This window comes from Grus americana, chromosome 3, assembly GCF_028858705.1.
Source record: "Grus americana isolate bGruAme1 chromosome 3, bGruAme1.mat, whole genome shotgun sequence".
Taxonomy (NCBI): domain Eukaryota; kingdom Metazoa; phylum Chordata; class Aves; order Gruiformes; family Gruidae; genus Grus; species Grus americana.
Window position 1 is genome coordinate 4503186 of NC_072854.1, and position 26586 is coordinate 4529771.

The 26586-nt window shown below is 41.9% G+C and overlaps 1 protein-coding gene across 13 annotated transcripts in view; it reads left to right on the top strand.

Moving 5' to 3' along the window:
* Positions 1–26586, top strand: part of PKHD1 (PKHD1 ciliary IPT domain containing fibrocystin/polyductin) — a 270672-nt gene that overhangs the window by 223144 nt on the left and 20942 nt on the right. For 11 of the 13 annotated variants that reach the window (XR_008576500.1, XM_054821415.1, XM_054821420.1 and 8 more), the window contains one exon: positions 15892–16897. The exons of 1 other annotated variant lie outside the window; for it this stretch is intronic. Coding sequence is in view for 11 of the 12 variants with exons in the window: in XM_054821415.1 (XP_054677390.1) it covers positions 15892–16897 (1006 nt within the window). In the remaining variant the exon portion in view is untranslated. Of the gene's footprint in view, positions 1–3725; positions 3772–15891; positions 16898–26586 lie in introns of those variants that run through there. One more of the 13 variants, XM_054821425.1, reaches the window with a different exon arrangement.

The window sequence follows — 26586 nt, forward strand, 5'->3', positions numbered from 1 at the left end:
GTTTGCACATATCAGCAGAATGATCACTAAAAATGGTCATATAGACACTGTTTCGGTTAAACATGGGGTACTCATCTCCCCTGAACATCCTATTCTGTACCAAGATGGCTGGTAATGCCTGGAGTTAAAATGTGGTCGTGGTACCTCGGAGATGTGGAGCAAGCTTTGATGATACAGATCTGATCAACGTCCGTATGCTCCTTAGATGCCTGCTGGATGCTTGTGCAAAGGTCAGGTGTCTTTAGTGCTGTCCCAGAAGGTTTCTAATGGAGTGAGCTGCTAGCTTTTATCCTTTCTCATAATTTTATGAGGCAGAATCCCCCCTCCCCCAGGCAAGCAGCCAGCCTGCCATTAGGTATTCACTTTAAAATTATGATGAAGCTTGAAATAAAACACAGCCATGGACTGAACCCACTAACCCTCAGTCCAAAGGTATTAAGGCTGCTGGTTGATAGAGGCAATATCTAGTTCTTGGAAATGTTTTGCTCCTAGCACCCTAGATGATTAGGAAGAGAGGACTAGGCAAAAAAGATAATGATTCCGTATTTGCTGTGGAAATGGCAAGTGCAATTAGAATTGCCAACTGAGTTGTGATCAAAATTCTGATTAATTACTTACTGCTATTTCACAGAGAAGAAATTAGTGCGTATCTAATTGGCGTTACTGAAATGTATTCTGTGCCTCACTTGCATAAATTAAATGTAAAGAACAAATCTACTGCGTGTGTGTGAGAGGGAGAGAAAGAGAGGGAGCAAAAGAGAATGTACGATACTGGGCAAGATCTTCAGGTGATGTAAATCAGGACTGCTCCGGTGAACTCTCTGGATGGTGAGGCTCAGCCCTGGGATGCTAAAAGAGGTACTTTGATTTGGGTGTTTGCTGAGGGTCTGTGCTATATAAAAAGAGGAGGTCAGACCAGAGGATCACAGCAGCCTTTCTTCTAGTCTTATCGAATCTCACTCTATCAAAACCAGTCACAGCAGTATCAAATCCTATTTTCAGCTCGTGATGCTATGTCACCACCCCCCACCATACCATCAGAGACTTCCTATCGCATGATTTTTGTTTGCTTATTTATTTCAATTTCAGCTCTGCACATGCTCTAGGCGCATATACAATAAAGGCAATTACACATTGTACAAAGCACATCAATAATTTTAGTATGAAAGAGAAGGAAAATGCAGAGCTATGATTCCAGCGCTTTAATCGGCAGGACCACATTATGTCAATGAAGCAGGGACACGGAGAACTGATTAGCTAAATTCCCCCTTGCAGTTCCAGCACCCAGCACTGAAGTGCCCACCATGTTCTGAAAATGAAATGTATGCATTAAAAATGTATCTGCATTTATTTTCCCTCTGGTGTCTTTTTGGTTTTTCTAACAAACAGAATCTTCTGGGGAAAAAAAAAAAAAAGAAAAAAAAAATCCCTTAAAAAATTTACTGTCTATGAAGAAGTCAACTTGGTGCCTTGGCAGAGTGGGGTGTCGGTGTCAGTGGGGATTAGATGAGCCTGCTCCTCCCTACTACCCCTCAATTAACTTTTATTCTCCAAGCAGAAATGGGAGAAAGGTTGCAGAAGAGGTGAAGCAAATAGAACTTCTCATTTTGCTAAACTGTGGAATTTATTGTTACCTTGAAAGAGGTTATTTTCCTAAGCAGGGGCCTAATTCTGCTTGCAGACTGTAGGTGTAGCTGTACTGAATTTAAAGGATCACTCCAATATCCCCAAAATTGCAATGAAATCAAGCAGCTTTATTAATTGTCCTGCTGCACATTGCCATGTTCCGTGCCTTTCCTTGCCTTTCGCCTGTCCTCATTACAGTGGCATGAAAATATATGCTCTAATCACAAAATATTCTTTTTTTCTTTGTTATTATTTTCACAATGAACAGATGTCCCACCTCTTAAACAAATATTTCACTTCTGCCCACTTGAGTCTAAAAGGGCACAGCCATCACCAGTCAACTGTAGTGTTCTTTCTTTTCCTCTCTCCCTATCTCTGCCTCTCTTATCTCCATGATCTTCTTTTCTCTGTCTCCCTCCCCCTCCAGACAGCTTTATTAAATTCAGATCTCTACTTCTGAGGCCTCTGTGTCTGAGCTCCTGTTCCATGTGAGCCACTGAGCACAAAAGAAAAAAAAAAAAAAGGCAAGATTCCCTTATCTTCTTCCTCCCCTCAATGTCCTTGGCAGCACAGGGATCCTTTCCACAGCACATCCTTCTGGTTGGGTATTGGGTTATAGGCTGCAGTGCTGCTGGAATTATTAACCCTTTTTGGACCTCAAGGAAACCTAGCATGCAAGAAAATATGAATTCTTTTTTGACAAATGACAACATGTATTTGACATAACATACCACCCTCTTGGGCAGGATTTGGGTCGGAAAGTGAGATGTCTGCTGAAAGCTCCTCCCTAGTGAAATGATACAGAAATAGAATTCCTGTGGCTTTCACGGAGAGAGGTTATCGCCCAGATGTCTTGATAGGGCAATGCAAATTTAGAACTGAGCTGGACTAATTTTCTACCTGCTGGATTAGTCTTAGTACTTAGTACTCAGTAGTTGGTGTACTCTGACTCTGGAATGAGCCTTTCCATGCTAGTGGGATGCAAACGCGACCTACAAAGCTTCAGCCGGGTGCCCCCTGCAATTGCCAGGTGAGGATGTGATAACTGAGCAAACTCTGCCAGATGGGCTTTTTGTACACTCTTCAAACTGGCTTGGCTCTTCATGGCGCTCTGGGAGCTGAGAGATGCTCTCTGGTAGCCCAAACCAGCGGAAGGGCTCATGCAGGTTCCTGCTGAGAGCCTGCCAGCTAGCTTTTCAATTGGTGTATATATATTCTGATATTGTTGATGCCATGGAATAAACAAGTAAAAATGATGCTTGTGCTCATCTTATGTATCTGTCTCGCTCTGCTGGTGTTATACCAAAAAACTAGTCCCAGAGTTGCCCATACTGACAATTCTCTTCATAAAAGTTGAATAATATAGACTATTATGCGTGAAGGGCATCCTTTAAATACTGGCAGGATGTTTAAGTTCAGCAATCTTTGGGAATCCTATATTGCTCTGCCTATCTTAACTCTGGTTTAGTGCTCTTTTTTTCACCAGTGCTAAAGCACTAAAATGTCTCAAAGAAACAAATCTGCTTACTGAACCTGTCTGGTTTCCTATGCACAGCTAGTGTATTCCCACGTGATAGCTTTGAATGAAATTTTGTAGCAATTGAATATTTTGTATGCTTAACCACATATTCAGGGCAACGATAAATAAATACATAGTACCCCAACACTAAGAGTCCCAAAAATGTTATTGACTGTCATGTTTTAGGGCTTGAGCATAAGGTAAGCACCCTCAATATTGTTTTGTGGATTGGTTTGTTGTTTTTTTTGTTGGGTTTTTTTTTTTTTTTTTCCCCACAACAATCTGGAGGATGAAATCATTGCCCCATGTAGGAATGCAGCTTTATAATTTTATTCTTGGATAGGGTCAAAACATCAGCTGTTTTATATTGTCCTAAGCATCAAGCTGTCATCAAATAGACCACCTGAGGAAGTGGCCTGCTGGGAATGCATTTGAACCGTCCAAACAGAGACATCCAAACCTTCGCAAGCTCAACCACCAGAAATTACAGGGAAAAGCAAAGAACAAATGGGCTTTGGGTTTAGTCCCTTCAAGCACCATACAATGGGCCGTTACTTCTCTTTTCTGTTTCCCATTGCAGGCTGGGATGTTTTCAGATTAAACAAGTCCCTGTAACCTGAAACCCGGCCATCATTTATGGAAGTACCCTGTGCAGCATGGTTAATAAATAAAAAGTTAAGAAAAATAAAAAGACAACCTTTCCACTATTAACAAAAGACTCTTCAAAGCTATTCTTTTGCTCTGGGCTTTTACAATAATAAGCAGAAAAAATACATTAGAGAGCAGACTCCTTTTTAGCCACTTCATATTTCATTTCGCCTCTCACTTGTCTATTTATTTTCACGTCTTTCCTGATTACTTCTCAATTGTAGAAAGACAACATTAGGCACAATGAGTTTTAAATATACTCCCTGGCCAAAATAACTCCAAGGGCTGTCTGAAATTTCAAATGGCTCGCTAGTAAGTCTGGAATAAAATGCAAAGGGAATGATGCCTGCTAGTTAGAGCAGGACAGTCAGGATTGCGTGGGTGTTTGCAGTATTCCACCAATGTAGTTATTATTTTCCTTCGTGGACACCATACCACACAACCAGGATCAGTGTGACTCTGAGTTAATTCACATTTATATGAAGATGAAGAACACATCTGGTAAAGTACAAGAGATGCTCCAGCTCCAAACCTACTCTTTCCCTGCTGGAGCTGTCCAGAAGACTTTGATGGGACAAGGAACTGGCCTTGGACTATTTTAAAACAAGCACACACAAATATAACAACTATTTGCAAAAGTAATCCTCAAAGCTTCTTTAAACCGCCTTGTGTGAAGTTATGTATGAGGGTGCCATCACAGACCTTCTTCAAGACATTTTCAACCCTGGCAGCTTCTCTGGACATACTCTAAACTGGGAGTTTTGTCCTAGTAAATATATAAAAGCCTAAAATGTAGATATACTATGATTTGTGGTAAAGCCCTCAGAAGTCTGATCTAAGTTTGTAGTTAGCCTTGCTTTGAGCAAGAGGTTGAAATAAATGACATCCAGAAATCTCTTCTGACCTATTTTTTCTTAAAAAAAAAAGAATTTTAGGACTATGGTATTTTAGGACTATGCCTACAGACACATTTGATTTTCTTGTAAGTGGTGTTTGAAACCAGTCTCCTTATATCCCTGCAATCGTGTTGGCTCCAGAGGTTAGAAATTACTTTTACAAGCTCTCGTTGTGTTTGTTCAGATGTCTCTTTTGCAATAAATTCTCTATTTCTGTGCTTTCCAAGGTATTTTGTGCAGTGCCCCCTCCATTTCTGATGTGAGCTGTACTGCTCAGGAGCAGAGCGAGCCGTGGTCTGCAGGGTGACTGCACCAGGCTACCAGTGATACTGTGAGGTGGGAGTATCTGGATCCAGGGGCTTAGCCAGTCTAGCAATGAAAGCCAAATGCAGAGTTTGCTCATTTTCAGGGTTTTTCCAAAAGAGTTGTTTGCATCCAGTTTAGATCTCTGTCAGAGACAGAGGTGCTTTCTTTATTATTTTCTAGATTAACATGGTAGTGGCTTCATCATCCTTCTTTCTGTCTTTCCCCTTGTTCTTAACTGGAGAAGATTGTTTCAGAGGTGCGTACAGAGCTACCATTTCCCACTTATTTCAGCTATTACTCTAGCTGTTCTGCAAGCCTCGTTAGCTATATCATTAGGAGTTGAACTCATTTCACCTATCTTGAGCCATCCAAATAGAGGCCTTCAGACCAAATTAGCTGTCTAGGTTTCCCATATGGTCAGCAGAGACAGATACCTCCAGAAGTGATACAATCCATTCAAGGGAAAGAAGAAATGAATGATCCTCTAAAAATCTCTCCTCTCTCTCTCTCTCTCTAATGATTATTGTCTAGATGAACAGCTTAGACTAGACAATTAGGTTAGACTAGATGCTTAACATTTAGGCAGCCAAAATTAATGTGATGAATACCATTCTATGTGCTCAGATAATGACTCTAGCCTTTGTATCTCAAATTTTAGCTCTTCAATATGTTTTCATAGGTGTTCAGATTCTGCGCTATGCTTTCAGATTCATTTTGACTTCTAAGGCTTAAAATACTTCCCTCCCATTACTGTTCATGGTCATAAATATGTCATGGCATAATATAGCTGTCTGTACCTGTAATGAAATCCTTCTGCTTTAAGATTCAACTCCATTGCCCATACAGGACTAATATTGCTGAAAATCACCCTAATAATGTCACAGGGACTCTTGTGCTTGCGAACATTTCTGTCATGAGCACAGGCTCTCAGACTGTGCCTTCAGCCAAGGCAGGTACAAATAAGATTTTAACATTTTTTATAACTTAACTGGGCAAAGAAAGAAAGAATGAAAGACAAGGCTGCTGATGAAAAGATATTGGAGGCATTGGAAAGGACGGACGTAGAGCTCAAGAAGTCACCTCACCCATCCATTTGCTCCAAAGTGATATCTATAATTACAATACTCCCAAAAGAAATTAATATAACCTGCTAAAAAACCTCTTCAGTCGTGTTAGTTCCACCAGGTTCTCAACTGGTTGTTTTCAAGGCCTTGCTATTTTTTTTTTTTTTTCACTTGAAAGAGGTTTTTCTAATTTCTAACCTAAATCTCCCTGGTTAAAATATTAAAACCTTTTTTTTTTTCTTTCTGCATTGCACATAAGAAACCAAACTTCCTTCCTAATATTTTTTATGAAACTTCTATAAGCTAATTATAGTCCTTCAATATACTAATTGAGATGTCTGCATCCTTTCTGGACTGAACTTGGGCTATTTGAAATATTTGCTTAAATGGTATAGCTGGGGGAAGAAGACTTTTCAATAAAATATTTTTACAGAAAAATTAATCACGGTTGTTGTGGTTTAACCCAGCGGGCAACTAAAACAACCGCATAGACAGTGGGATGGGGGAAAGAATCAGGAAAAAAAAAAAAAAGTAAAAATCATGGGTTGAGATAAAGACAGTTTAACAGGACATACAAGGAAGATAATAATAATAATAATTAATAATAATAATAATAATAATATACAAGTGATGCACAACACAATTGCTCACCACCCACTGACTGATGCCCAGCTAGTTCCTGAGCCATGGTGTTCCCCAGCCAACTCTTCCCAGCTTATATACTGAGCATGACATCATATGGTATGGAATACCCCTTTGGCCATTTTGGGTCAACTGTCCTGGCTGTGCCCCCTCCCAGCCTCTTGTGCACCTCCTGCAGAAAGCTCATGCCTCCTCGCTGGGAGGGCCTGGGAACCTGAAAAATCCTTGACTTAACTGTAAAAACTGCTTAGCAACAACTAAAACATCAGTGTGTTATCAACATCATTTTCATACTAAATCCAAACCACAGCACTATACCAGCTACTAGGAAGAAAATTAACTCTAACCCAACTCAAATCAGGACAAGATCCACTCCTTATTCGATACCATTTACATCATACCTAGGTCCACACCTTCCAATACATTCCAGTTAATCACCACCACTTTTCCTGTCTTTTGATACATAGGCACAGATCTCCTTCCTTTAGTCTATAGGCCATCACTCTGAAATGTCCATTGAGTTCATCTAGTCCGTGACTTTGGGCTCCACCTGTCATAACAGTCCTTCAGGGAAGGAGAGATGGTGTGTGGTGTTGGGTTGTTGCATGCTGAAGCCAGTTCTGGTTCCATCACTGCTGCACTTTGCTTGGTTTCATCCAAGTTCATTTTTCATTAATCTGGGTGATCCTTACTGTAATACTGTTGATATGGCACGTAGCAACCATACTAGTGATGACATACAGTATTACATAACAATTAACATCATACAACTCAAATCATTGTCTATTCTCACCCAAAATCAAATCCCCTTGAGGTACACATCGGACTTCCCCATCCCCTTCTATGGTACGTTAAAATTTTGGTTGGGCAGGGCCAGCTCAAGTGGTAGATGCCCTTGTGTTAACTAACCAGGTGGCCTTTGCTAAATGTGTATCCCAAGATTTGAAGGTCCCAGCACCCATTGCTCTTAGTGTCATCTTTAAGAACATTGTTTTCATACTAAATCCAAAACACAGCGCTATACTAGCTACTAGGAAGAAAATTAACTGTATCCCAACCGAAACCAGAACAATGGTCCAAACCCATTATCATTTCTCATATAAAGCTGAAAACTTTGTACAGTTTTGTTATTTAGTCAAAATGCTTTATTTGTTAATGAACAATAAAAGGGAAAATAATTTTAGGGCAAATGCTGAGCTCCCTTCTGTTCTCTTCTCTCCTTCAACTATGTCTTATAAAAATTGTCATTTTTAAACTTAATTCTAACCCAAATGCTTCCAAAATCTGCAGGTATTTGGCATTTTCTTTCTGGCCCACTTCTAATGGAAAATCATTCAGTCTCTGTGTGAGTCTGTTCCCAGGACCAAAGAACTGTTCTCATTGGGAAGAAATGATAATAATAATAGCAAAGTGGAGTTGCCTGCAAATTTTATTTTGAGGCAGTTCATTTTATCCCCTAACTTTATTTTTGCAGAAGGAAAGGATGATTTGTCTTGCAGTGACTGCAGGCCAAGGAGGGAAAGAGAAGCTGAGAACCTTCCCGTCCATAACAAAACCTGGCAGCGATGGTCTTAATAGAGTTCAAGTTTATTTGACTAATTCTTTCACCACTTGTCAGAGAACATACTTTTGTTTGCGGTAACAAATCGAGCTCTTTCCTCCCCCATTTCTCCAGTGAGTAGCACCAAGCACTTGTGTGGAGCACACATTAACGCTAACCTTTATGATGTTTGCTGTCAAACTCATTTATTTATGCAACTGCTGTGGAAAAGCCTGGGGCCCATAAGCAGCCCTGAAAGATTGCAGAGCCCTGGTGTGGGGTCATGAAAGGGAAAGTGAGGGGGAGGGCAAAGCCTCCACTGGTTATGAGAAAGGAACTGACACAGGAAATGGTCACATATGGCACAGATTTATTGTGTCCGGGACTTCCCATTCAAAACTCATTATATCCACAGCTCAGAGCAGTGCATGGCACGGCGACATTCATTTTTAGGTCCGGCATCTGATGAAATTGCTGTTCTGCTTTTGGGTGGTGGTGGCAGTTTTATCATTCCTTGGCCAGGGAGATGGTAACTGGAACCGCATCAGCAAAGGCTCTGCCGTTCGCTGCCCCTCGCCTTTATGTTGAGCCCTTGGTATCAACTTCACTAAAGCTTCGGACAACGGGGTTGCTGGTCAGAACGAGACAAAAATCCCTCTGGGCTTTAAATACACCTCAAGGAAACTAGGAATATCTTAAGGGGAAACATAATGGGAAAAGCTTTGGTAGCAGCATGAGAAACAAATTGGTATTTGCAGAATAACATGGTTTTTTTGAAGTTGAAATAATTTGGATCAAAAGATGTTTCTCTTTGCATTTTTCTCTTTTAATTGTCTTTCTTGGGAGACTGGATCCCTCTCACACCCAGCTATTGGCTCCTTCAATGACGGTTAATGAATTCAAGAGGTTTGTGGCAACGGCTTGTTCATATTATCTGCTTCATGAGAGCATCTGACAGCTCCAGTCGGGACCCTGGGTCGTGTTTTGCTAGGTGCTGTACAGAAAGCCATTATTCCCACTCCTTAGCTGTGTATAGATAGCCCTCAGGAAGGGTACGGAGACCCAAATTATCTCTCCCATGCTGTCCTATAAGGGTTTGCTCTGTCTCGTTCACTCCGGTCCCACGCAACACTTTTGATTGCATTACAGTAAGGTTTAAGATAATGACTCCCGCAACATTTTTTCTCCTTCATTGAGGGTTACAATTTAAGGGTGCTTAATTTACTGCACTTTTGGGGACTTTCTGAAAATGCACAGAATCATGAAGTATAGATCAATTACGCTGTTTAATCCTTTCTGTCTCCATATATAATGGAGACACAATATAATGTCAGGTAATGCTTCTTTTGTCACCATATTGGATTTATTCCCTAAATAAGCATTATGGGGAAATTTGTGTCATCAGGATGGCTAAAATGACTAAAGTTCCCTAATCATTAATGATAGTGCGGACAAACACCCTCCTTGATTGTGTCTTTCTGATTAAGTGTAACAAAACAATAGACAAGCTGCTCTGGGCCAGTGCTGACCATAGCAGGAATGGACCCAATGTCTGCTGAGTCAAGCAATGCTGGTTATGGACATTGGAGCTTTCTGGTCACTCCTGCTAGATGAGGAGAACACATCCAAGCCCGGTTTGGTCCCAGGCAACCCAGCAGTGTCCAAGACAATTTCTGGGAACTTTTCAGAAATTAGCACAAGTCAGGAGCCAGTTTGGAGATTGCAACCATCTTTTGGAGGGTCTAAGACTCTGGGAGTGCCATGCCAGCTGGCCGCAGGGACAAGGAACTGGCCTTAGCACCAGTTATTTTATTAGTTTTGATGAGTGCAATGCCATAGCAGCTCGGTTCCAGCCTAGTCTTCTGGGCACAGACAGCCAAGGTATTTCCAGATGTGGTCACCTTGCAGTGGCAGCAGGGCATTGTGGCACTATAAGTAACATCCCTTAATTCAACCATGGCACGTGGTCTGGGCTGGGATGCTTCACTAAAGGGCACTTCAGATTTACTGACATACCTCCTTTGAGAGGCCTCAAGATATATTCTCCTGGCTGGGTTGTTCTCCTCCCCAGCTTTTCCCAATTTTATGAGACAGGTTTGATATTTTCTCTCAAACACAAAGACCAAAGATGGTCTCTCTGACTCAAGAGGTTCCTGACCTGTAAATCCCTGAAATCTTGGGGAACATTTTGGGTGAACATTGCTATATGCATGTCCTGTTCCCATGATCCTTCTATCTATCTGATCTATCTTTGATCACTGTTGGAGAGCATTCTTGTCTAGATGAGCTTCTGGTCTCTCTTCTTAAGACTTGATTTGTGTACTTATGCTTTAAGGACAAGAATGACTTATTGCTGTGGTCTCTGGGAACTGGAAAACTTTGCAATTTTTTATTCATAACCTGGAAAGAAATAATATCATCTGTAACATATATGCCTTACCTCTTAGGCAGGGGAAGCTCTGAAGGGTTGGTGCCAGTATAAAAAAATATAACTGTATGGCAGATGCAAATAGTGCTTGATTTCATAGCGAATAAATACTAGCAATGTGTGTGGCCATATCAATGCAAGCAAACAATGAATGCAAGAACAAATATTTCACATACTACAACTGTGTGTCTGTGGATTTGTACCTGAAAGATAAGGGCCAGTGCAACAAGGGTGAGCTTGCACTACAGTGTTTCCTTTCAGTGGGACCACTAACAACTGCTTTTTCTCTACTTCGGCCCCTACTCTTACAAAACTTGAAGGAACATAGTGTCTTTGAGTCCACAAATATGACTGAAATTGGCCAGAGGCTTCAAAGTTTTTTATGGAGGAACGATAAACAGGAGAGTATAAAAACCCAAACAGTGTGATCTTATGAGACTCATTTCCTTTGAAAATCATTTTCTTTAAAAGAAAGAATTAACAGCCTAAAGCAATCACTCCTTTTTTTATTTACACAGTTCCTGCTATGAGTATATATTTATGTGCATGTCTCTCTCACACACGTACATACACAAATACATGAGCAAGCACACATCCCTACGTGTGTGTTCCTGACGCGCACCTTGCGAGAAGCCTGTCACAAATAAGTTATTTGGCATTGCATATCTATGTATTTATCCCCCATGGGAACATCAGTAAACTCAATTGAGTGGCATCTCTAATTTACAGTCAGTGGGATTTCTAAAAATGATGGGGGATGCCTCGTATCAGCATCCGCTGAAGTTTACGCGCTTGTTTTCGTACGCCTACATAAAGATTTATAAGACCGGCGTCTGCAGAGCCATCGCTTTCAAAGGATGAGTGCGTTGGCATGAGGACCCCGTGCCAGGGATTAAACAGGAGAATTGGGGCCAGAATTATTTATGGGGAACATCTGAACTCAAGAAACATAGAAAACCTTTTGTATAGCAAAAACGACTGACCTCAGAATAATTTACCTTTGCTAGATTTCTAAGGTCCTATTGCTGGGCTTTTTTTTTTTTTTTTATTTTTTTATTTCACATTTGAATGTCAGCAGGTCAAAAGGAACAGTTAATGCTGATGAATATTTCCCCCTCAGCAAAGATATGTGCTGGCCAGCCCAAGGCCAATGAATCGCAATTTCTAAACAGTGTCCCATTTATCTCTCCCCTCCCCCTTCCTCCCCTACTTGCTTTTATATATTTGTAACTATAATTGTAGTTAAATTAGAAATAACTGACGGGCAAATCCAGTCGGATGGAAAGAAAATTGCGGGAGATTTATTTTATTTTGATAAAAAACTGACGTTGCCTTTTGTTTTTGTCAAAAAACTAGTATATTTTTCCTTGAACCATGAATTGTGAAATCTATCACGAAATGGGTAAAAATTATTGAAGGAAATGGTGGTGTTAACCTGAAGGGGAAAATCATTAATGTTGATGTATTTCATTCAATTTTAAATGTAGAATTTATTTTATTTTATTTTATTTCATTTTATTATTTTATTTTCTTTATTTGGCATTGGGGAACAAGGGAAAAGGCAGGAGACTTGCAAAAGACTCTGTGTGCCTTTAAGTCAAAACATCTATTTTAAAAACACTCTTCCCTCCTGCTCCATTTTTCTAAATAAAGGATATGAGATGTTGTTGTTGGTGGTGGTTTTTTCCTAAGCAAAGAGGACCCCCTCGGCGCATTTTTCTTTTCAAATGTGAAATGAGGTGGAAAATCCTCATTTCACGACAGGAAGGACAAATATTGACACAAAGTTAATATTTGTCAGGAGCCCTAGGAGCAACCTGAGTGCTAAAATCTCATATAGATATATATGTTTGTGTGTCTATGTGAGTGCGTGCATGTATATAATTAAATAATAAACTTGACTTCATGATGGGGGAATCTGCAGATAGCAAAGCCTGCTCTCTGAGGCTGAGGAAACAGCTGCAGAGGGTGGACACACGCACTCTCCAAGTGTTATATCTCTCTCGCGCACTGAGCGGGACACACACACCGCACACGTGCTCATGCGAACACCCAACACACACTTGCCCTCTTCCTCTGCTCAGGTGCACGCAGCTCCTGGCGTGACGTTCAGCCACACCTGTGTACCCATTGCTACAGATATGAACATCTTCTTTGTCTTTCCCACCCATTTCTAGGGTCTCCGTTTGACTCGCACATGCCAGGTTTCTCTTTCTTTTTCCCCCATTTTTTTTTCCCTCCTTCTCACACACGTGTGTGTGCAAACACAGATGCAAATATAACCCGTTTAATATAATTTCGCCCATTGCGGGGGGATGCTTCTGGAATTTATCACTGTTATTGTTCATCGCCAACGTAAATAGCACATGTCAGCTCAATATTCAGCGGTCACTCAGTATTTATTAAGTCCTGTCCACTCTGGCCTTTTTTAGAGGAAAGCCCCGGGGCAGATTAGCTGCTGGCCCTGACACGCCGCGTCACTTATCTATTCGCATTGATTATGAGAGTCAGCTGTGGCCAGGACTCACTTTTTCCTTCTCCTCTCAGACCCCTCTTACAAGCACCCCTGCTTGGATTTTCATGAGGAAATAATCAGATTAGGGCTTCAGCGGCGAGTTCATATGGAGTTCTCTTTCTCCAATGTGCTACTAACTGAATAAACGTGTTTTGTGGTAAATTGTAAATGACATTATGATTACTAAGGCCAGCATGGGTTTCATTTAAAAGTGATCGAAATTGCAGGCTGCAGAAATTGTGACTGGCAGATAAGGCCATTTGGAAGGAGACAAGCAACGATGCGTGTTCGTGCACGGGCGGGTGTGCAGGAAACCTAGAAAACCCACTTTGTGAGGCACGCAGGGCAAAGGAAAGTCCTGGGAAATCACAAAATATCAGCAAATCCCATTTGTAGACAAGAGAAATGTCACTGGGGGGAGATGGGGGCTTCCGGGAGAGCAGACGATGAGATGTCAGCCTTTGTGGGCTGGCTGCCTGCTGCAGGGTGCATCCTCCCAGCGCTCCAGGACAATACCAAACGTCTTTGAGTGCAGCGTTTTCACCGCTGCTTCTGAATGGAGTTGGTGCTCTCTCTCCCTTTGCCCGCAGCACACACCGACAGCAAAATACTTACACTGATACAGTGAAAAAAAAAAAAAAAAAGGGGGAAGGCAAGGAAAAGGGAAATAAAATGGTAGGCTGGTCTCTAAAAATAGGGCTTTTGCACAGATCCTATCTCACTTGGACCTCCTCCCTGAACAGAGCTTGACATTTATGTAATTTCATTGCTTTCCTCGGTGATGTGCAAAGCAAGAGCTCGTTCTGGGAAATGCTCGCAGACCTGGGTAGCAGTCTGCACATGAGGAATCCCCTTGAAATCAATCATAGGTGTCCACAGGATCCAGGCATCGAGATGTAACTATATGCAGAGCCCAGACTGATTTCTCATAGTTCGTTTCTTTTCCAGGAGTCTGTTATTTTCTTCTAACAGGGACTTTCACATTTATAACGTTTCCTTGATAAGGGGAGTGACTTTTTATTCATCCAAAAGTTTGTGACTCTCAAGGATGTCGCTGTCCCTTTCTTTTTATCACTAGCCTCAGGCATTGCCAATCTGCACGCACATCCCCAAAGCCGCTGAATGAGGAACGCAGAATTCGTTTAGACATTGGCCATGCTTTGCCTAACACGTTCGTGAGCTCAGCTAACTAGCAAAGCAGCAGGCTCGGGGAGGGAAGGATTATAGCTGGCTACAGCAGCAAATTCCTCCTTTGATTTTATTTTGAAGGGAGGAAGGAAAAAACAGAAACACACATCTTTTCCTGAGATGCTCCAGGCAGAAATGTTTATGTTTTTGGTGCCCGTATCTGAACTCATTTACTTTTATTCTCTCTTTATAATCAGTGATGATCTCATCATTACAGCCTGAGGCACAGTTTCTCTCATCTTAAAGCAGAGACCTATATTTGGTCAGATGGAGCATACCCTAGCTCAGAAGACTGTATAGATTACATCTCTTCTGTATAGATCCTTCCATAAAAGCTTCCTCTTGACTGGATGGGATTTGGTGGCAAATTGTGACATGCATGGAATTGTCTTAGTTCCTGTTATATTCAGTGCAAGAATACCTCATGCATTACCTAAAGTGGCTTTTGCACTCCTATGGATCATGTGTTACATCTACAGATGTTGTAGCTACCCTAAGAAGTCCAGGTGATGTTATGCGCTTGTGTTTAGGGGACAGGATCCTACCTCTGGTCAGTACAGTCAGAGGATAGTAAAGGGCGATACAGCTGATGGAACAGAGGTATTTTAGGGCAAACTTCATTGCTTTCTAAACCGCATTGTCTGTACTGATAACTGGGGAACTGGAAGTGTTTCAGTTACTGTAAATGTGCATCTAGTGTAATTTCATGCAACGCGGGATGTCCCACCAGGCCTCCAGCTGCCACCCTTGAAGTGCATAGGTCTTCTACAGACCCTGTGTCATGTCTCCCAGATGCCTCAGGGCATCCCATGCGATACTAGATGCCTGCGTGTTGGCAAACGATTTAAACTCCAGATCTCCACTGACTGCAATGGGAGCTTAGACTCTTGGAGCACACGTAAGGATCTCCACTATTTGTAGGTGTCTGAATCTGGTGCTTTCTTCTAGCTCTGAAACTTGGTGAGATGGTTCACTGCTGGAGTAGATTAACGATGTTCTGGTGCTTTCTAGGTTTTTTTGTTTCAGATACGATCCCTGTGAGTGGAATGAGAGGGTTTCATGTAGAGTTAAATTATCTTTCCAAAGAATTGCAGTGATGTCCTGATTTGTTACCTCGCTACGGGCTTAGAACCAGAAGGTAGAAGACATAAGGACATAGGGACGTAGTGGTGGGTCAGACCAAAGGTCCATCTAGCGTGTCTGCTCTTTCAACGGTGGCCATAATTTGATATCTAAAAAGAACAAGGCAAGTGTGGATGGTACTTCTCTGTCATTCATTAGCAGTCTTCAACCATTTTCAGCTCAAGGACATCTTGAGGCAGATGTGGTTTCTACCTATTTAATATCCCTTAGCGTTCAGGCTTCTCTTAAAACTACTGTGTAAAATTTTAGCACCAACAAAAGTGACTTTGAGCATTGAATGGGAAAATAAGCAGCTGTACCACAAACTGTTGAGATGATGTCTGTAACAGTTCTTTTTTTTTTTTTTTTCCTCCCATCTACCTTTATTCTCCTCCAGGAATTTATGGAGACGACAGCAAGTGTATCTTCAAGCCCTCAGTACAAGGCTACTTCTGCAAACAGGCAGATCATGCACTTGTCATCCTAGAAATCTTGGACCCCAGTACGGTCAGCCAAAGACTGTTTCCAGTGGTATCAGTGACTGGCAACTTTATGGACACCTTCAGTGATATGACGTCGCATGCATCGTGTTATCCTGCAGAGCATCGTTCTACTTTCTTTTCTGTGTTGCCATCCACCAAACTTACTACAATTTGCTTCCCAGACCTAGCACCTCTGACTTTCAGACTCTACCTCCTCAGTGGCCAAAATGCAACCAGACTGCCCCTTGCTATATTCTACAATGAACCACTCAGCCTTCGTGTTTTCCTTCAAGGGAAATATGTCTCTCCAACCCCATCTTCTTTCTCACTGAGTGAAGGGGCAGGAGCCAATTACTTTAGCTTTGAGGACAATCTTCTCTATGTTCTCTTGCATGAGAAGGAACCTGTAGAAATAGTTACTGGCCTTTCCTTTCTTGTGGCTTTCACTGTAACCGAGGCTGTTGGTGAAGAGATTGAAGCAAGTACAATACATCGATTAGCTGATTTCTTGAAGGTTGGTCATGACCAAGTCAGGATAGTCCACCATGTGCTGGGAGGTGAAAGCATGTTGAAGGTAATCTCGGCCAATGATAACAAAAAGAAATATCACTGCCCTAACATGGCATTTTGTACAGCATTTCATAGCAGGTCTAGCTCGCAGAAAGTGGAGAGAGGATCAGTGAGTACCCGAGCTCTGCAGCCATCTGATATGGCTACTCCATCAAGAGTGCTCATCATTGAACTTGGTGATCCACCAGGCCATCCAAGAAATGAGTTGACAAGTGACAACTTAAAGAGTTTGGCCAGAACAATTATCAACACTCATCAAACTGGAGATCTTCAGAGAGGCCTTGGCTTGTCGGTTGATACCTTAATGGTGACTCAGCCTGCCTTACTCTTTCCAGCAGAAGCTAACAAGAGGTAAGTATCGGATGCATCATCAGCAGATACTGATTTAGTAGTGAAGCAATTTAACCACTTGATCTGCTTATTAAGATAAGGAAGTAATGTTTCCATTGACTGAAATATGACTAGCCATAGTAAAACACATTATAAAGTTTTCACGACAGAGCTATGCCCAAGTACTAGCTGGACTCCTGAGTGTGAATTGCCATGTTATTCTGCTGGTGCTCATGGATCTCTGTAGTGCAGAGGTGTCCATGATGCTTTAAACCAGGAACAGCGTTCCTGCATGTTTGCCCTCAAACTATAAAGTATTGGGTAAAGTCAATGTTTCTAAAGAAGTTCAGACTACAATAGCTCTTAATTTTTAAACAATTAAATCTATAAATGTTTATAAATTGATGTAACACCAGAGATGTGTTATGAAAGACAGGTTATTGCCTTAACTAACTTGCAGATCTAAACTTTTATTCATGTAGTTTTAAACTTCAAGGCCAGAAAGTACTGTTTGATCTTCGACTTTAATCTCCTGCATGACACAGGCCACTGCTGTTCACTTTGATACCTCAGCATTGACCTTTCTTTTTGGCTAAAATACTTATTCTAGAAAACCATCTGGTCTTGAAGGTACAAGACATGGACATATCCAATACTACCTGAACATTTTTGCTGTCACAAGTACTTGCCCACTTTCTCTTGTCAGCCTCTCTGTCTCCAGCTTCTTGTGAATTTCTTATTCTTTCCTTCACTGTTACATCAGCGAGTTTCTGGGCATTGACTCTTCCTCCTCCTGCAGATACCTCCAGAGTAATCAAATCACTTAGCTGTCTGCTTTTTAATAAATTGAAGGTTTTGAGTTCTGGAGAGTGTTTCCTGCTTTCTCTGTCTGTGTTTTCTGAATCCTTTTTGAAGTGTGTAAGTCTGAAAAGCCAACAATTGTCCTCCATATCAGTGCCATATGCAAAAGTGGTACTAAATCCCATTTTCTGCCGACAGAATTCAATGATCCCATTAGTCCATTTTTCCACAGAAATAGGAGAGCCCATGATCCTCTGTTTGCTCACTATATTCACTAATTCCTTTGCAGCTCTAGCTTTCCAGGACCCAATCCATCCAGTTTGTTTGCTCAGATTCAACACACCACATGGTCTAGGTGCCCATGTTCTCTCCATAATGTATCAGCCTACCAACCCTTCCGTGCATTTTATCTTTATATTTGTGTCTTGATGTAGATAAAACATCAGGGCAGCAGCTGATCTTGACAGAACAACACAGGACACCCTCCAAGGGGAGCTACCTTTTGAGCTCTGTCAGTTACCTAGTTCTTGGTCAAATGCGTACGTACTAATTTTTTATGGTTGTCCTGTACCAAGACTCAGTTTTTTGAAGGTCATTTTTCTTCCTCTCCTCCACAGAAATAAAGAACTCTTTCTGTCCCTCCTTTCTCTGTCCCTGTCTTGCTCTTTTCAGCCTCTTGCAGCCACTATTTACATGGACCAGATGGCAGCCCTTATCTGCAGAGAAGGCTGTGAGGAGCAAGGCTGGGAAGGGAACAGACCGCAGTATATTTCAGCCTCAGATCCTGAATCTGTATTAAAAGCATATGGGAAATATGAAAAAGGTAATATCCCATCTGTTTTTAATAGGGGACATGGGATTTGATGTTTGGTAACCTTATTGTGTACTCTCATGATATTGCATAATGTTATTTTTTTGATGTTGTGCACTACTGAGCCTTACCCAAGTATAAGCGTATTCCATCTATGCAAGAAAGAAATTGGATTTGTCTAAGACTTACTTTCTCTAATTGGTACCATATCCTCTATTTGCCACTGACCCCTCTACCATCCTGATGTCTGTTGGCTGCTAGTGATACAAACTACTATTCGCACACTTAAATTTTCTAGTAGGCACCGTGTGGCTTATGATAGTGAAGTACCCACAGAAAGAACAGTGGTCTGTGACCATAGCAATATTTGTTTTGTTTCGTTGTTTGGTTTTGGTTTCTTGTTTTTGGGTGTTTTTTTTTTTTTTTAAGTTGTGTTGTATTAAGCACAGTGGGAAATTATTATTTGCAAGATCAAATGTTAAATCAGGGCCAAACTCTGAAGATATACAATATTTTTTTTATCAGGAGAACTAACATCACTACTGTCACTGTGTGTGGGGGGTTGTGTTATGGTGTAGGATGCTACAAAATGAGACAGCAAAAAATGTTGCAGGAAGTTTTACAGCCTGTGATAGGAAACGTTATCCTGTCTTTACACCATCCCAAGACATGCCGTAGCCTGCAGAGTGTGACCGGTACAGGACCCCTCGTTCAGTGTATTCATTACTGATGATCAGAACAGGAGCAGGAGCAATAGTTACACTGTGGGAACAGAACAAGGTGCAGATTTTTCAGAACAAGTTCATCAGAACCCTATTAAATGCCTATAGGTTCCTTAATGCATCAGTGAAATGTCATGGGGGGAGGGAAGCAGAGATCACCTAAAGGAGAGGTCCATCCTCTTCTGTGTGCCGGGGAAGAAACCTTGTGCCTGCCTTTTTTCAGGCACAAATGACATCTTCTCCACACTGGGGACTGTTCTCCCAGCTGGGGCTTGCCTTGCCATCTGTGCATGCTCTGTGAAACCAGTCCGAGCAGCAAGGATCAGGAGAGGTCCCTAGGAAGGAGGCTGTTTTATTACAGGGACAAGAGAAACAGTAGCTTAAAGCCCTAGATGCACACTGTCTCAATAGGGGAAGACCTGGAATGTATATTCAATAGAGTACTAACATCACCAGATCATAGGACCAGCTCGGAGCTCATCCACCCTTAGCTGCTTGGGCTCCTCTGCAGTGTTATTTATTGCTCCCCATCAGTCATAGCTTTTCTGGAATTACTCATGGATGACATTTCTGATGCAATAAGGCTACAGATAACTTGTGAAATGAAATCAGGGTTTTCCTGTTGGGACATGTAGTATCCCCACCGTCTATCTGTCTCTCTTTAGGCAGTACATGCTAGCACAGGCAAGGATAAAGGGGCTGGGACGACGTCAGGCTAAGTATTCCTGTGTATTTTTCTGTGGAAGGAAAAGGGAAATATTTTCACTCCTGAGCTGTGCAAAATCCAATCAGGCTGTCAGATACACACAGAACCTGCACTCTTGCTGGGCCAGTCTCCCTGTGATTTCAAACTAGTGGCTCCTCTTGCATCAAGACAATGACAAAAATATCTTTGATTAGCAGAGATTGGGTGTTCACCTTTGCAGCCCAGGACAGTGAAGCCGATGGGAGCCTTGGAAACCTTGCTGTGGTCAGGTAGCAAGGCAGTAACACTGTATATCACATTGCCAAGACTTTAAAAAAAATACTTGCCAGTTATGAGTTGAATTGCTTTTTTACATGATTTTAATTTAACTCATTTGTTAGGGTCACTTCAAGCACAGCTCATTGGTTTGTCAAGGAAAGACGGAGGTGACTGCTGTGACTGTTATAGTGTGGCACAGCTGGGGAATCAGAGCGATAGCTATCACATAGCTTTATCTTCCTGTGAATGTCTGTATATCTATATACACTGCAATGTATTTATACATAGAAATGTCTGTTTTGCAAAGGTAGCCTAATATCAATATAAATGTAAAAGTTAAAGAACAAGAGAGCACAACGGCAAACGTACTGTATGTGTTTATGTGGGAACTTTTATACAAAATCAGAAATATAAAGCCAGACAGTCATCCAGAAGCTATTTAGTGCATATCTCGACTAGCGCAGGGTGCTTTTCTCCTTCTTGATGGACCTTTAACCTGCTACAAACTGAAATTTTCAGGCATTAATATTTCTTTATTAAGAGTTAGGTTTGGGGTAGCATGTGAAATAGAGTGTGGATGCATGAAATAACAATGATTGAGACTCACAGCAAGCAATAAAAGTGAAGCAAATCATCAAAGAACTGCTCATCTATGCAGAGGACTAAATGAGAAATTACTACTAATTCGCTCTGTCACATGGCATATACACAGGCAGGGTTAGCGGTCCAAACTAGATTAATTCTAACACATCCTAACCCCAAAGTGCTTGGGCTGGATAACCTTCGTGCAGGTTTCAGGCAGGCTGCTGTATGTAATTGCACAGGGGTTTAAAAAAGGGAGATGACAGCTTTTTTCCTGTGTAGGGATCCAACCTTTCCTCCAGTGGGTAAGCACAGGCAGGATGCTAAAACTCCTGACCTCAGAGCTGCAGCCGTTGCAGCACTTGAGGCTCTATCAAGGCTTTATCTGCCACACACCCCTGAAGGGAAGATGTGGAAAAAGTGATACTCAGGACCTTACAGTTTAAGCTCCTGAGTATCACCTTAAAATTAAGCTTGCATAATTTCAAGTCACATGCTCACAGGGACACTATAGAGGGCATATTCTTGAGTGCTTGTTGATGTACAAAAAAGACAAACTCAATTCAAGTAGGTACAGGGAAGGACATTTAAGATGATCATGGAAATGGAGTTTAAGATGTAAGGAATAAAAGAGCTCAGTGTGTTTACCTTGGCAACACATGAAAAAATTTACAGGGAAGGTTTCTAATCAGAGGAATGGAATTCTGTATTGGGTTATTTATAGGAGCAATGGGATAAGAAACTTCATCTGAATAAAGTGGAAGCTAATACATGTATAAACAGTGTTATGTCATATAAAATTGTGTGATCATATTCAGTGTAGTGACAGGACAAGGGGTAATGGATTCAAGCTGAAGGAGGGTCGATTTAGATTAGGTGTTAGAAAGAAATTCTTTACCGTTAGAGTGGTGAGGCCCTGGCACAGGTTGCCCAGAGAAGCTGTGGCTGCCCCTGGCTCCCTGGCAGTGTTCAAGGCCAGGTTGGATGGGGCTTTGGGCAATGTGGTCTAGTGGAGGGTGTCCCTGCCCATGGCAGGGGGTTGGAACTAGATGGGCTTTGAGGTCCCTTCCAAACCAAACCATTCTATGATTCTATGATTCTATGATTCTATGATTCTATGATTTCATTTTAGGAATAAGAATGAACTTCACTAATTTTTTCTCAGTTCATAATTCTTTTCAAACTGGAAAACCGGGTAGTTGTGGGATTGGTCAACAAGAGGTAGAGGGTCAGCAAGAACTCAGAGACTCAGGCAGATCTTTCTGCATGGAAGATGGTGGCAACAGAGGCCTGAGTGTGTGTGAAGAGTGTGAGGGAAGTACTTCTGGATCCCAGAGGTGATGGTTTTTTATCACAAAGCCTTTTGACAATTTTTTTGCTTCTGATGGCAATTTTAGCAGAAAACACAGGAACTGAATGGGCATCAAAACTGAACTATCAGCATATATATATGAGTCATACTGGTGATGATGATGCCACACAAGGTCTTTGACTGCGTAGATGTTAGAGCCCAGGTCTGCTATTTTAGCATTTACCTTCAAGTTGAATTCAGAGTGGGGAAATTGAGGAGATGCCTTATGGCTCCAATCCGTGGTCAGTAAAGGAATTAAATTGAAATTTAAAGCAGAAATGCTTTTCATCCAGGGACTTATTTATAAGTCAATATTATAAATAAATAAATACAACATATACCTTGCAGAGTAGGTATATGAGTCATTTGTGCAGGCTGAAAGTAGTGCCACAATATAGATTACTGGTAATTACAATGATGTCTGTCCATAAGATGGAGTGTCTGTCTTTGGGGGGAAAAAAACCAAAAACATTCAAAGTAGTCTGTCCCTTTGTATATGAACCTTGCGTGAATCCAACATTTCCCTTGCAAGTTTGCAAACAAATCTTCAAAATACCCTTCTAGACAAAAGTCATGGAGCTTCATATTGCCACTGCAGATCAGACAATAATAGTTTCTCACCACCGCTCTCCTGGACTGGAATCCTTCTGACAGTGCAGGTGTTAAAGGGTATATCACTGATACCAATTCCCCAAGGTACATTGCCCCTCTGAGCCTTATTTTTAAACTACATTTCTGTTAGTTTCTACTGTACATGGTAAACCTATCTAAAAATTGGCCAATCCCACTCAAAGGTGACACCCATGAATTACAAGATTCAGGCAATTAGAAGTCCTAATCCCCACTGTAACCATGGTGGAAACCACAGCTTGCTCTGGCAATCATCTTCCAGAAACCAACTGGTTCCTCTGTGGGAAGGGAGCAGGAGGTAGGAAAGAAGACAGAGGAGAGAGCAGAGGAGGAAGATGAAGAGGGTAGGAGGGACTCAGGAAAAGGAGTGCTAACAGACTTTGCAGGTCTCAATGGAAGGAAGGAGGGATATATTGCCATGTATTCCCCACATCAGTGTGGATCTTTGAAATGGAGGAGTTTGTGTTATTAAATCTCAGTTAAAAATGGAGGGATCAGCTCAAGAGGAGCTTTTCCCAATTCCCTAATGTTCCCCAGAAGTTACGGATGTTTGGACACATGCAGGAGAACCAGCAGTGTCCCCATTGTCTTTCTCAGGGACTGGAAAGAGATCTGGTCCCAGCGCTGGTGCCTCAGTGCTGTCAAACACAACCTGCCTTGCTCATGTTATGTGCATGTCCATTTCCCCCCTTAACAGTTAGAGGGACCTGCAGTAAAAGCGATGATTTACACGACACGTGCGCACAGCAGAGAGGAGCTGCCAGCCATGTCTCTGAGGGACCGATCCTTTCCCTACTCCGCCTTATTTAACATGTGAGAGGTGTCACCTTTATCAGCAGAGCTTGTCTGGCGTGACATTTGAGTGAGTGACGGCCGTGTCAGCTCCCAGGTCAGCCCACTTTGCCGCTGCATCGCGCTCTTGACTGCTGCTGTTCGTTGGATGGGAAAGGGAGAAAAATTCTTCCACATGCTTTGTTAGCAGGAGCCTGGGGAGCAAAGAGTTAAATGGGTTTGGGTGCTGGGTCTTTGTGGGGGTGTATGCATGTAGATATATGTATACGTGTATATAGATAGATAGATACACACACACACACCTTGGTTTGGCTGTAGGACCCTGCGCCCGCAGGCCACAGTCACATTATCATCTGGAAATTGGATAACGACAGCACAATGACAAATCCAGGTTGCTTGCAATAAGGTGCTAATCCCTTTGCTTTAATATCGGAGCAGCGTGTAATGATGTTTGGACATCACTCCAGTTTACTGACGACCCCACTGGGGCCAGCAATAGAAGCGTACAACTGTCTAACAAGCCATCAGGTGACCGCCGTCGTCAAAGCAACGGAGGATGCAATCTAATCTTCCCTCCATCCCTTCCAGCTCCCAATAAGGACCAGATTATAGAAGTGGCCCATCAATGCTTGGTAACTCGAATCAATTAACGTTAATTCGCACAATGCTATGATGTATTGTGATCACTTTCATTTCGGAGAAGGGGGAAGAAATTGCTATAATTCACCTAAAATGAGGTTGTCTATGGTGCCGAGGTATTAATTGGGTGTCCATATTAAATGGAAAAGGAGCACGGTAGTGAAGGAAAAGTGGATGAGTGACTCTCTTGGCTGCTATTGACCTATCAGAAGAAGACAGTGCCCTTTTCCTTTGCTTTTATCTATTACAGTTTTCCCTATTGCGTGTCAAGTTGATGTATTATAAAAAATTCATTTGGTGACCTTTCACCCCCCTAGCAGATTAAACAATTTCACTGGGATGGCATCATTAACAGGGCCTTGCATTTAATGATGATTTCTCTAAAAGGCCACGGAGATTCGATTTTAAGCTAACAGATTTATTGCACTATTATAACATATCGTAAAAAACTGTACCACCTACGGTCTGGTTTTAGGATAGAAACTGTTTAAGAGTTTATGTGGAGCTTAAAGTGGTATTACCTTGGGATACGCAGCAGCGGCAAGGCTCTGACCTCTGGCGGGATGCTGTTTACATTTAATAAAAGACGTTTCTCCGACAGTAAACTTCAGGAGTGGGTTATGGAGCAGGCCTGGCTTAGCTCCTCGCCACTAGCAGGCGGCTTTGTAAGTAGGGGTATTTCCACTCATCTACAGCAATTAATGGAAGTCACTAATGAAGTTGGAGGATGTTTCTCTCCTATCTGATGCATCAGCTCTGTCCCTCTCCTTCTAAAGGCTCCTGGTGAACCCACCTCACCCCTGAGTGGATCCATCAAGTCCCTCTAGTCTCCCTGTTTTTATTTTTTTTAAGGTGTCTTATCACTCCAGACTGCAGGAATCTGGACTCCACCAGCTGCATCCACCAGGCAGCTGCTTGCCTTCAGCTTTTGGTGCCATTGGGATTGAAAAGTGCTAAATGAAAGTCGTCTGAGCAAGGGGGGAAGACTGGCCTTATGAGGGAGACATGTCTGTATGTTCCTGGAGAGCTGTGTTCGTGCTCTGTGACTATATTTACTGATTTGTAAAATAGGGGGGAAAAAGTCCTGAAAGTTGGATTAGGAGCCATTTGGAGCTTGAATAGTCTCTAGGAAATGGAGAAATGGAGATCGGATGGTGGTAGTGCCCCCAAAAAATAATGTCAGAAGAAGTTGGTCAAAAAGACTGGGTATTTTAATTAAAACGTACTCCAAGAGAGTATGCATTGGGCTTCTTTTTCAGAACTTTTTCAGTCTAGCCAACTTATCTGATGCTTTCAACAGGCACAAAATACCCAGCTTCTAACTGAAGCATCTTTCCTTTATGAAAGGAAACCCTCACAATGATTAGATAAAGCAGCATACTCCTCTTGTCCTGCCTTGCCCACAGAGGCAATTCAGTTACTTGTCTCTTATCCCAGTTCACGGTCAACCTAGGACCCCTCGCTACTTCTCTGCACTACTAGATGTTCTCTTGTTAGCTTTCTGCCATCACAGCATCTGACCTCCAGGGCAGTGGACACATGGCTTCGTTCAAAGCTCCCTTCTGGTGCTGGCCAGAATATTCATTTAGTGCCTAGGTCTTTGAATTTTGGTCTTATTGACTGAACCTACATGAAAGAAGGGAGACACCAGTAATGTGTGACACCACGGGTCCTGTTCAGTCTGGTGCTCAGAAGGAGATATGATCAGTATTACATATTTATAGTTTCTCTGTTGTCGAGGAAAGCTGAAGCCTGCTTTCCTCTAAAGTTTATTTCCTCTAGCTTTGATGTCTCTCTACACCATGGGAAAACATAGCCATCTGTGGAAATAAAAGTCATGCTTTGGATAGTCCTTTAGCTTAAATTAGGAATGATCTCCAGGTCCTCAACATCTTCTAGTGCTTGTGTCTCTCTTTCCCTGCCTCTATTACATAATGATAAGATCTGCAGGGGGAGATAAAGTTCTGACCAGTGCAGCTGAGAGGGCACAGGTACCTGGTGTCTGGCTAACTTCATCACCACATGACATCAGAACACACTTTTCACCCAATGATACTAAAATCCTGACTGCACTTCTGTTGAATTTGCACCTATTTTGCCTTACACAAGTCTTGAGCTCGCCTATCTCTTGTCTTCACTACAGCGTCTTCTTTCTCGTAGCCTGTCTTCTCTTCACCAGCAATCACCATCTTTTCAAGACCAAAAAAAAAAAAAAAAAAAAAACCTCTTTGGCTTGACCATGATGTATTTTGACATATTATTCATTCCTCAAAATCTTCCCAATCTCCTTCCCTTTCCAAGGATATACTGATGCTGCAACACCAGCATTGCAGATATACCCAGACTAATTGTTCGATTAGTTTCATTGCCTATATTTATTAGGAAATTAAATATGCCAGGGATTGTTCTCTGGCACCA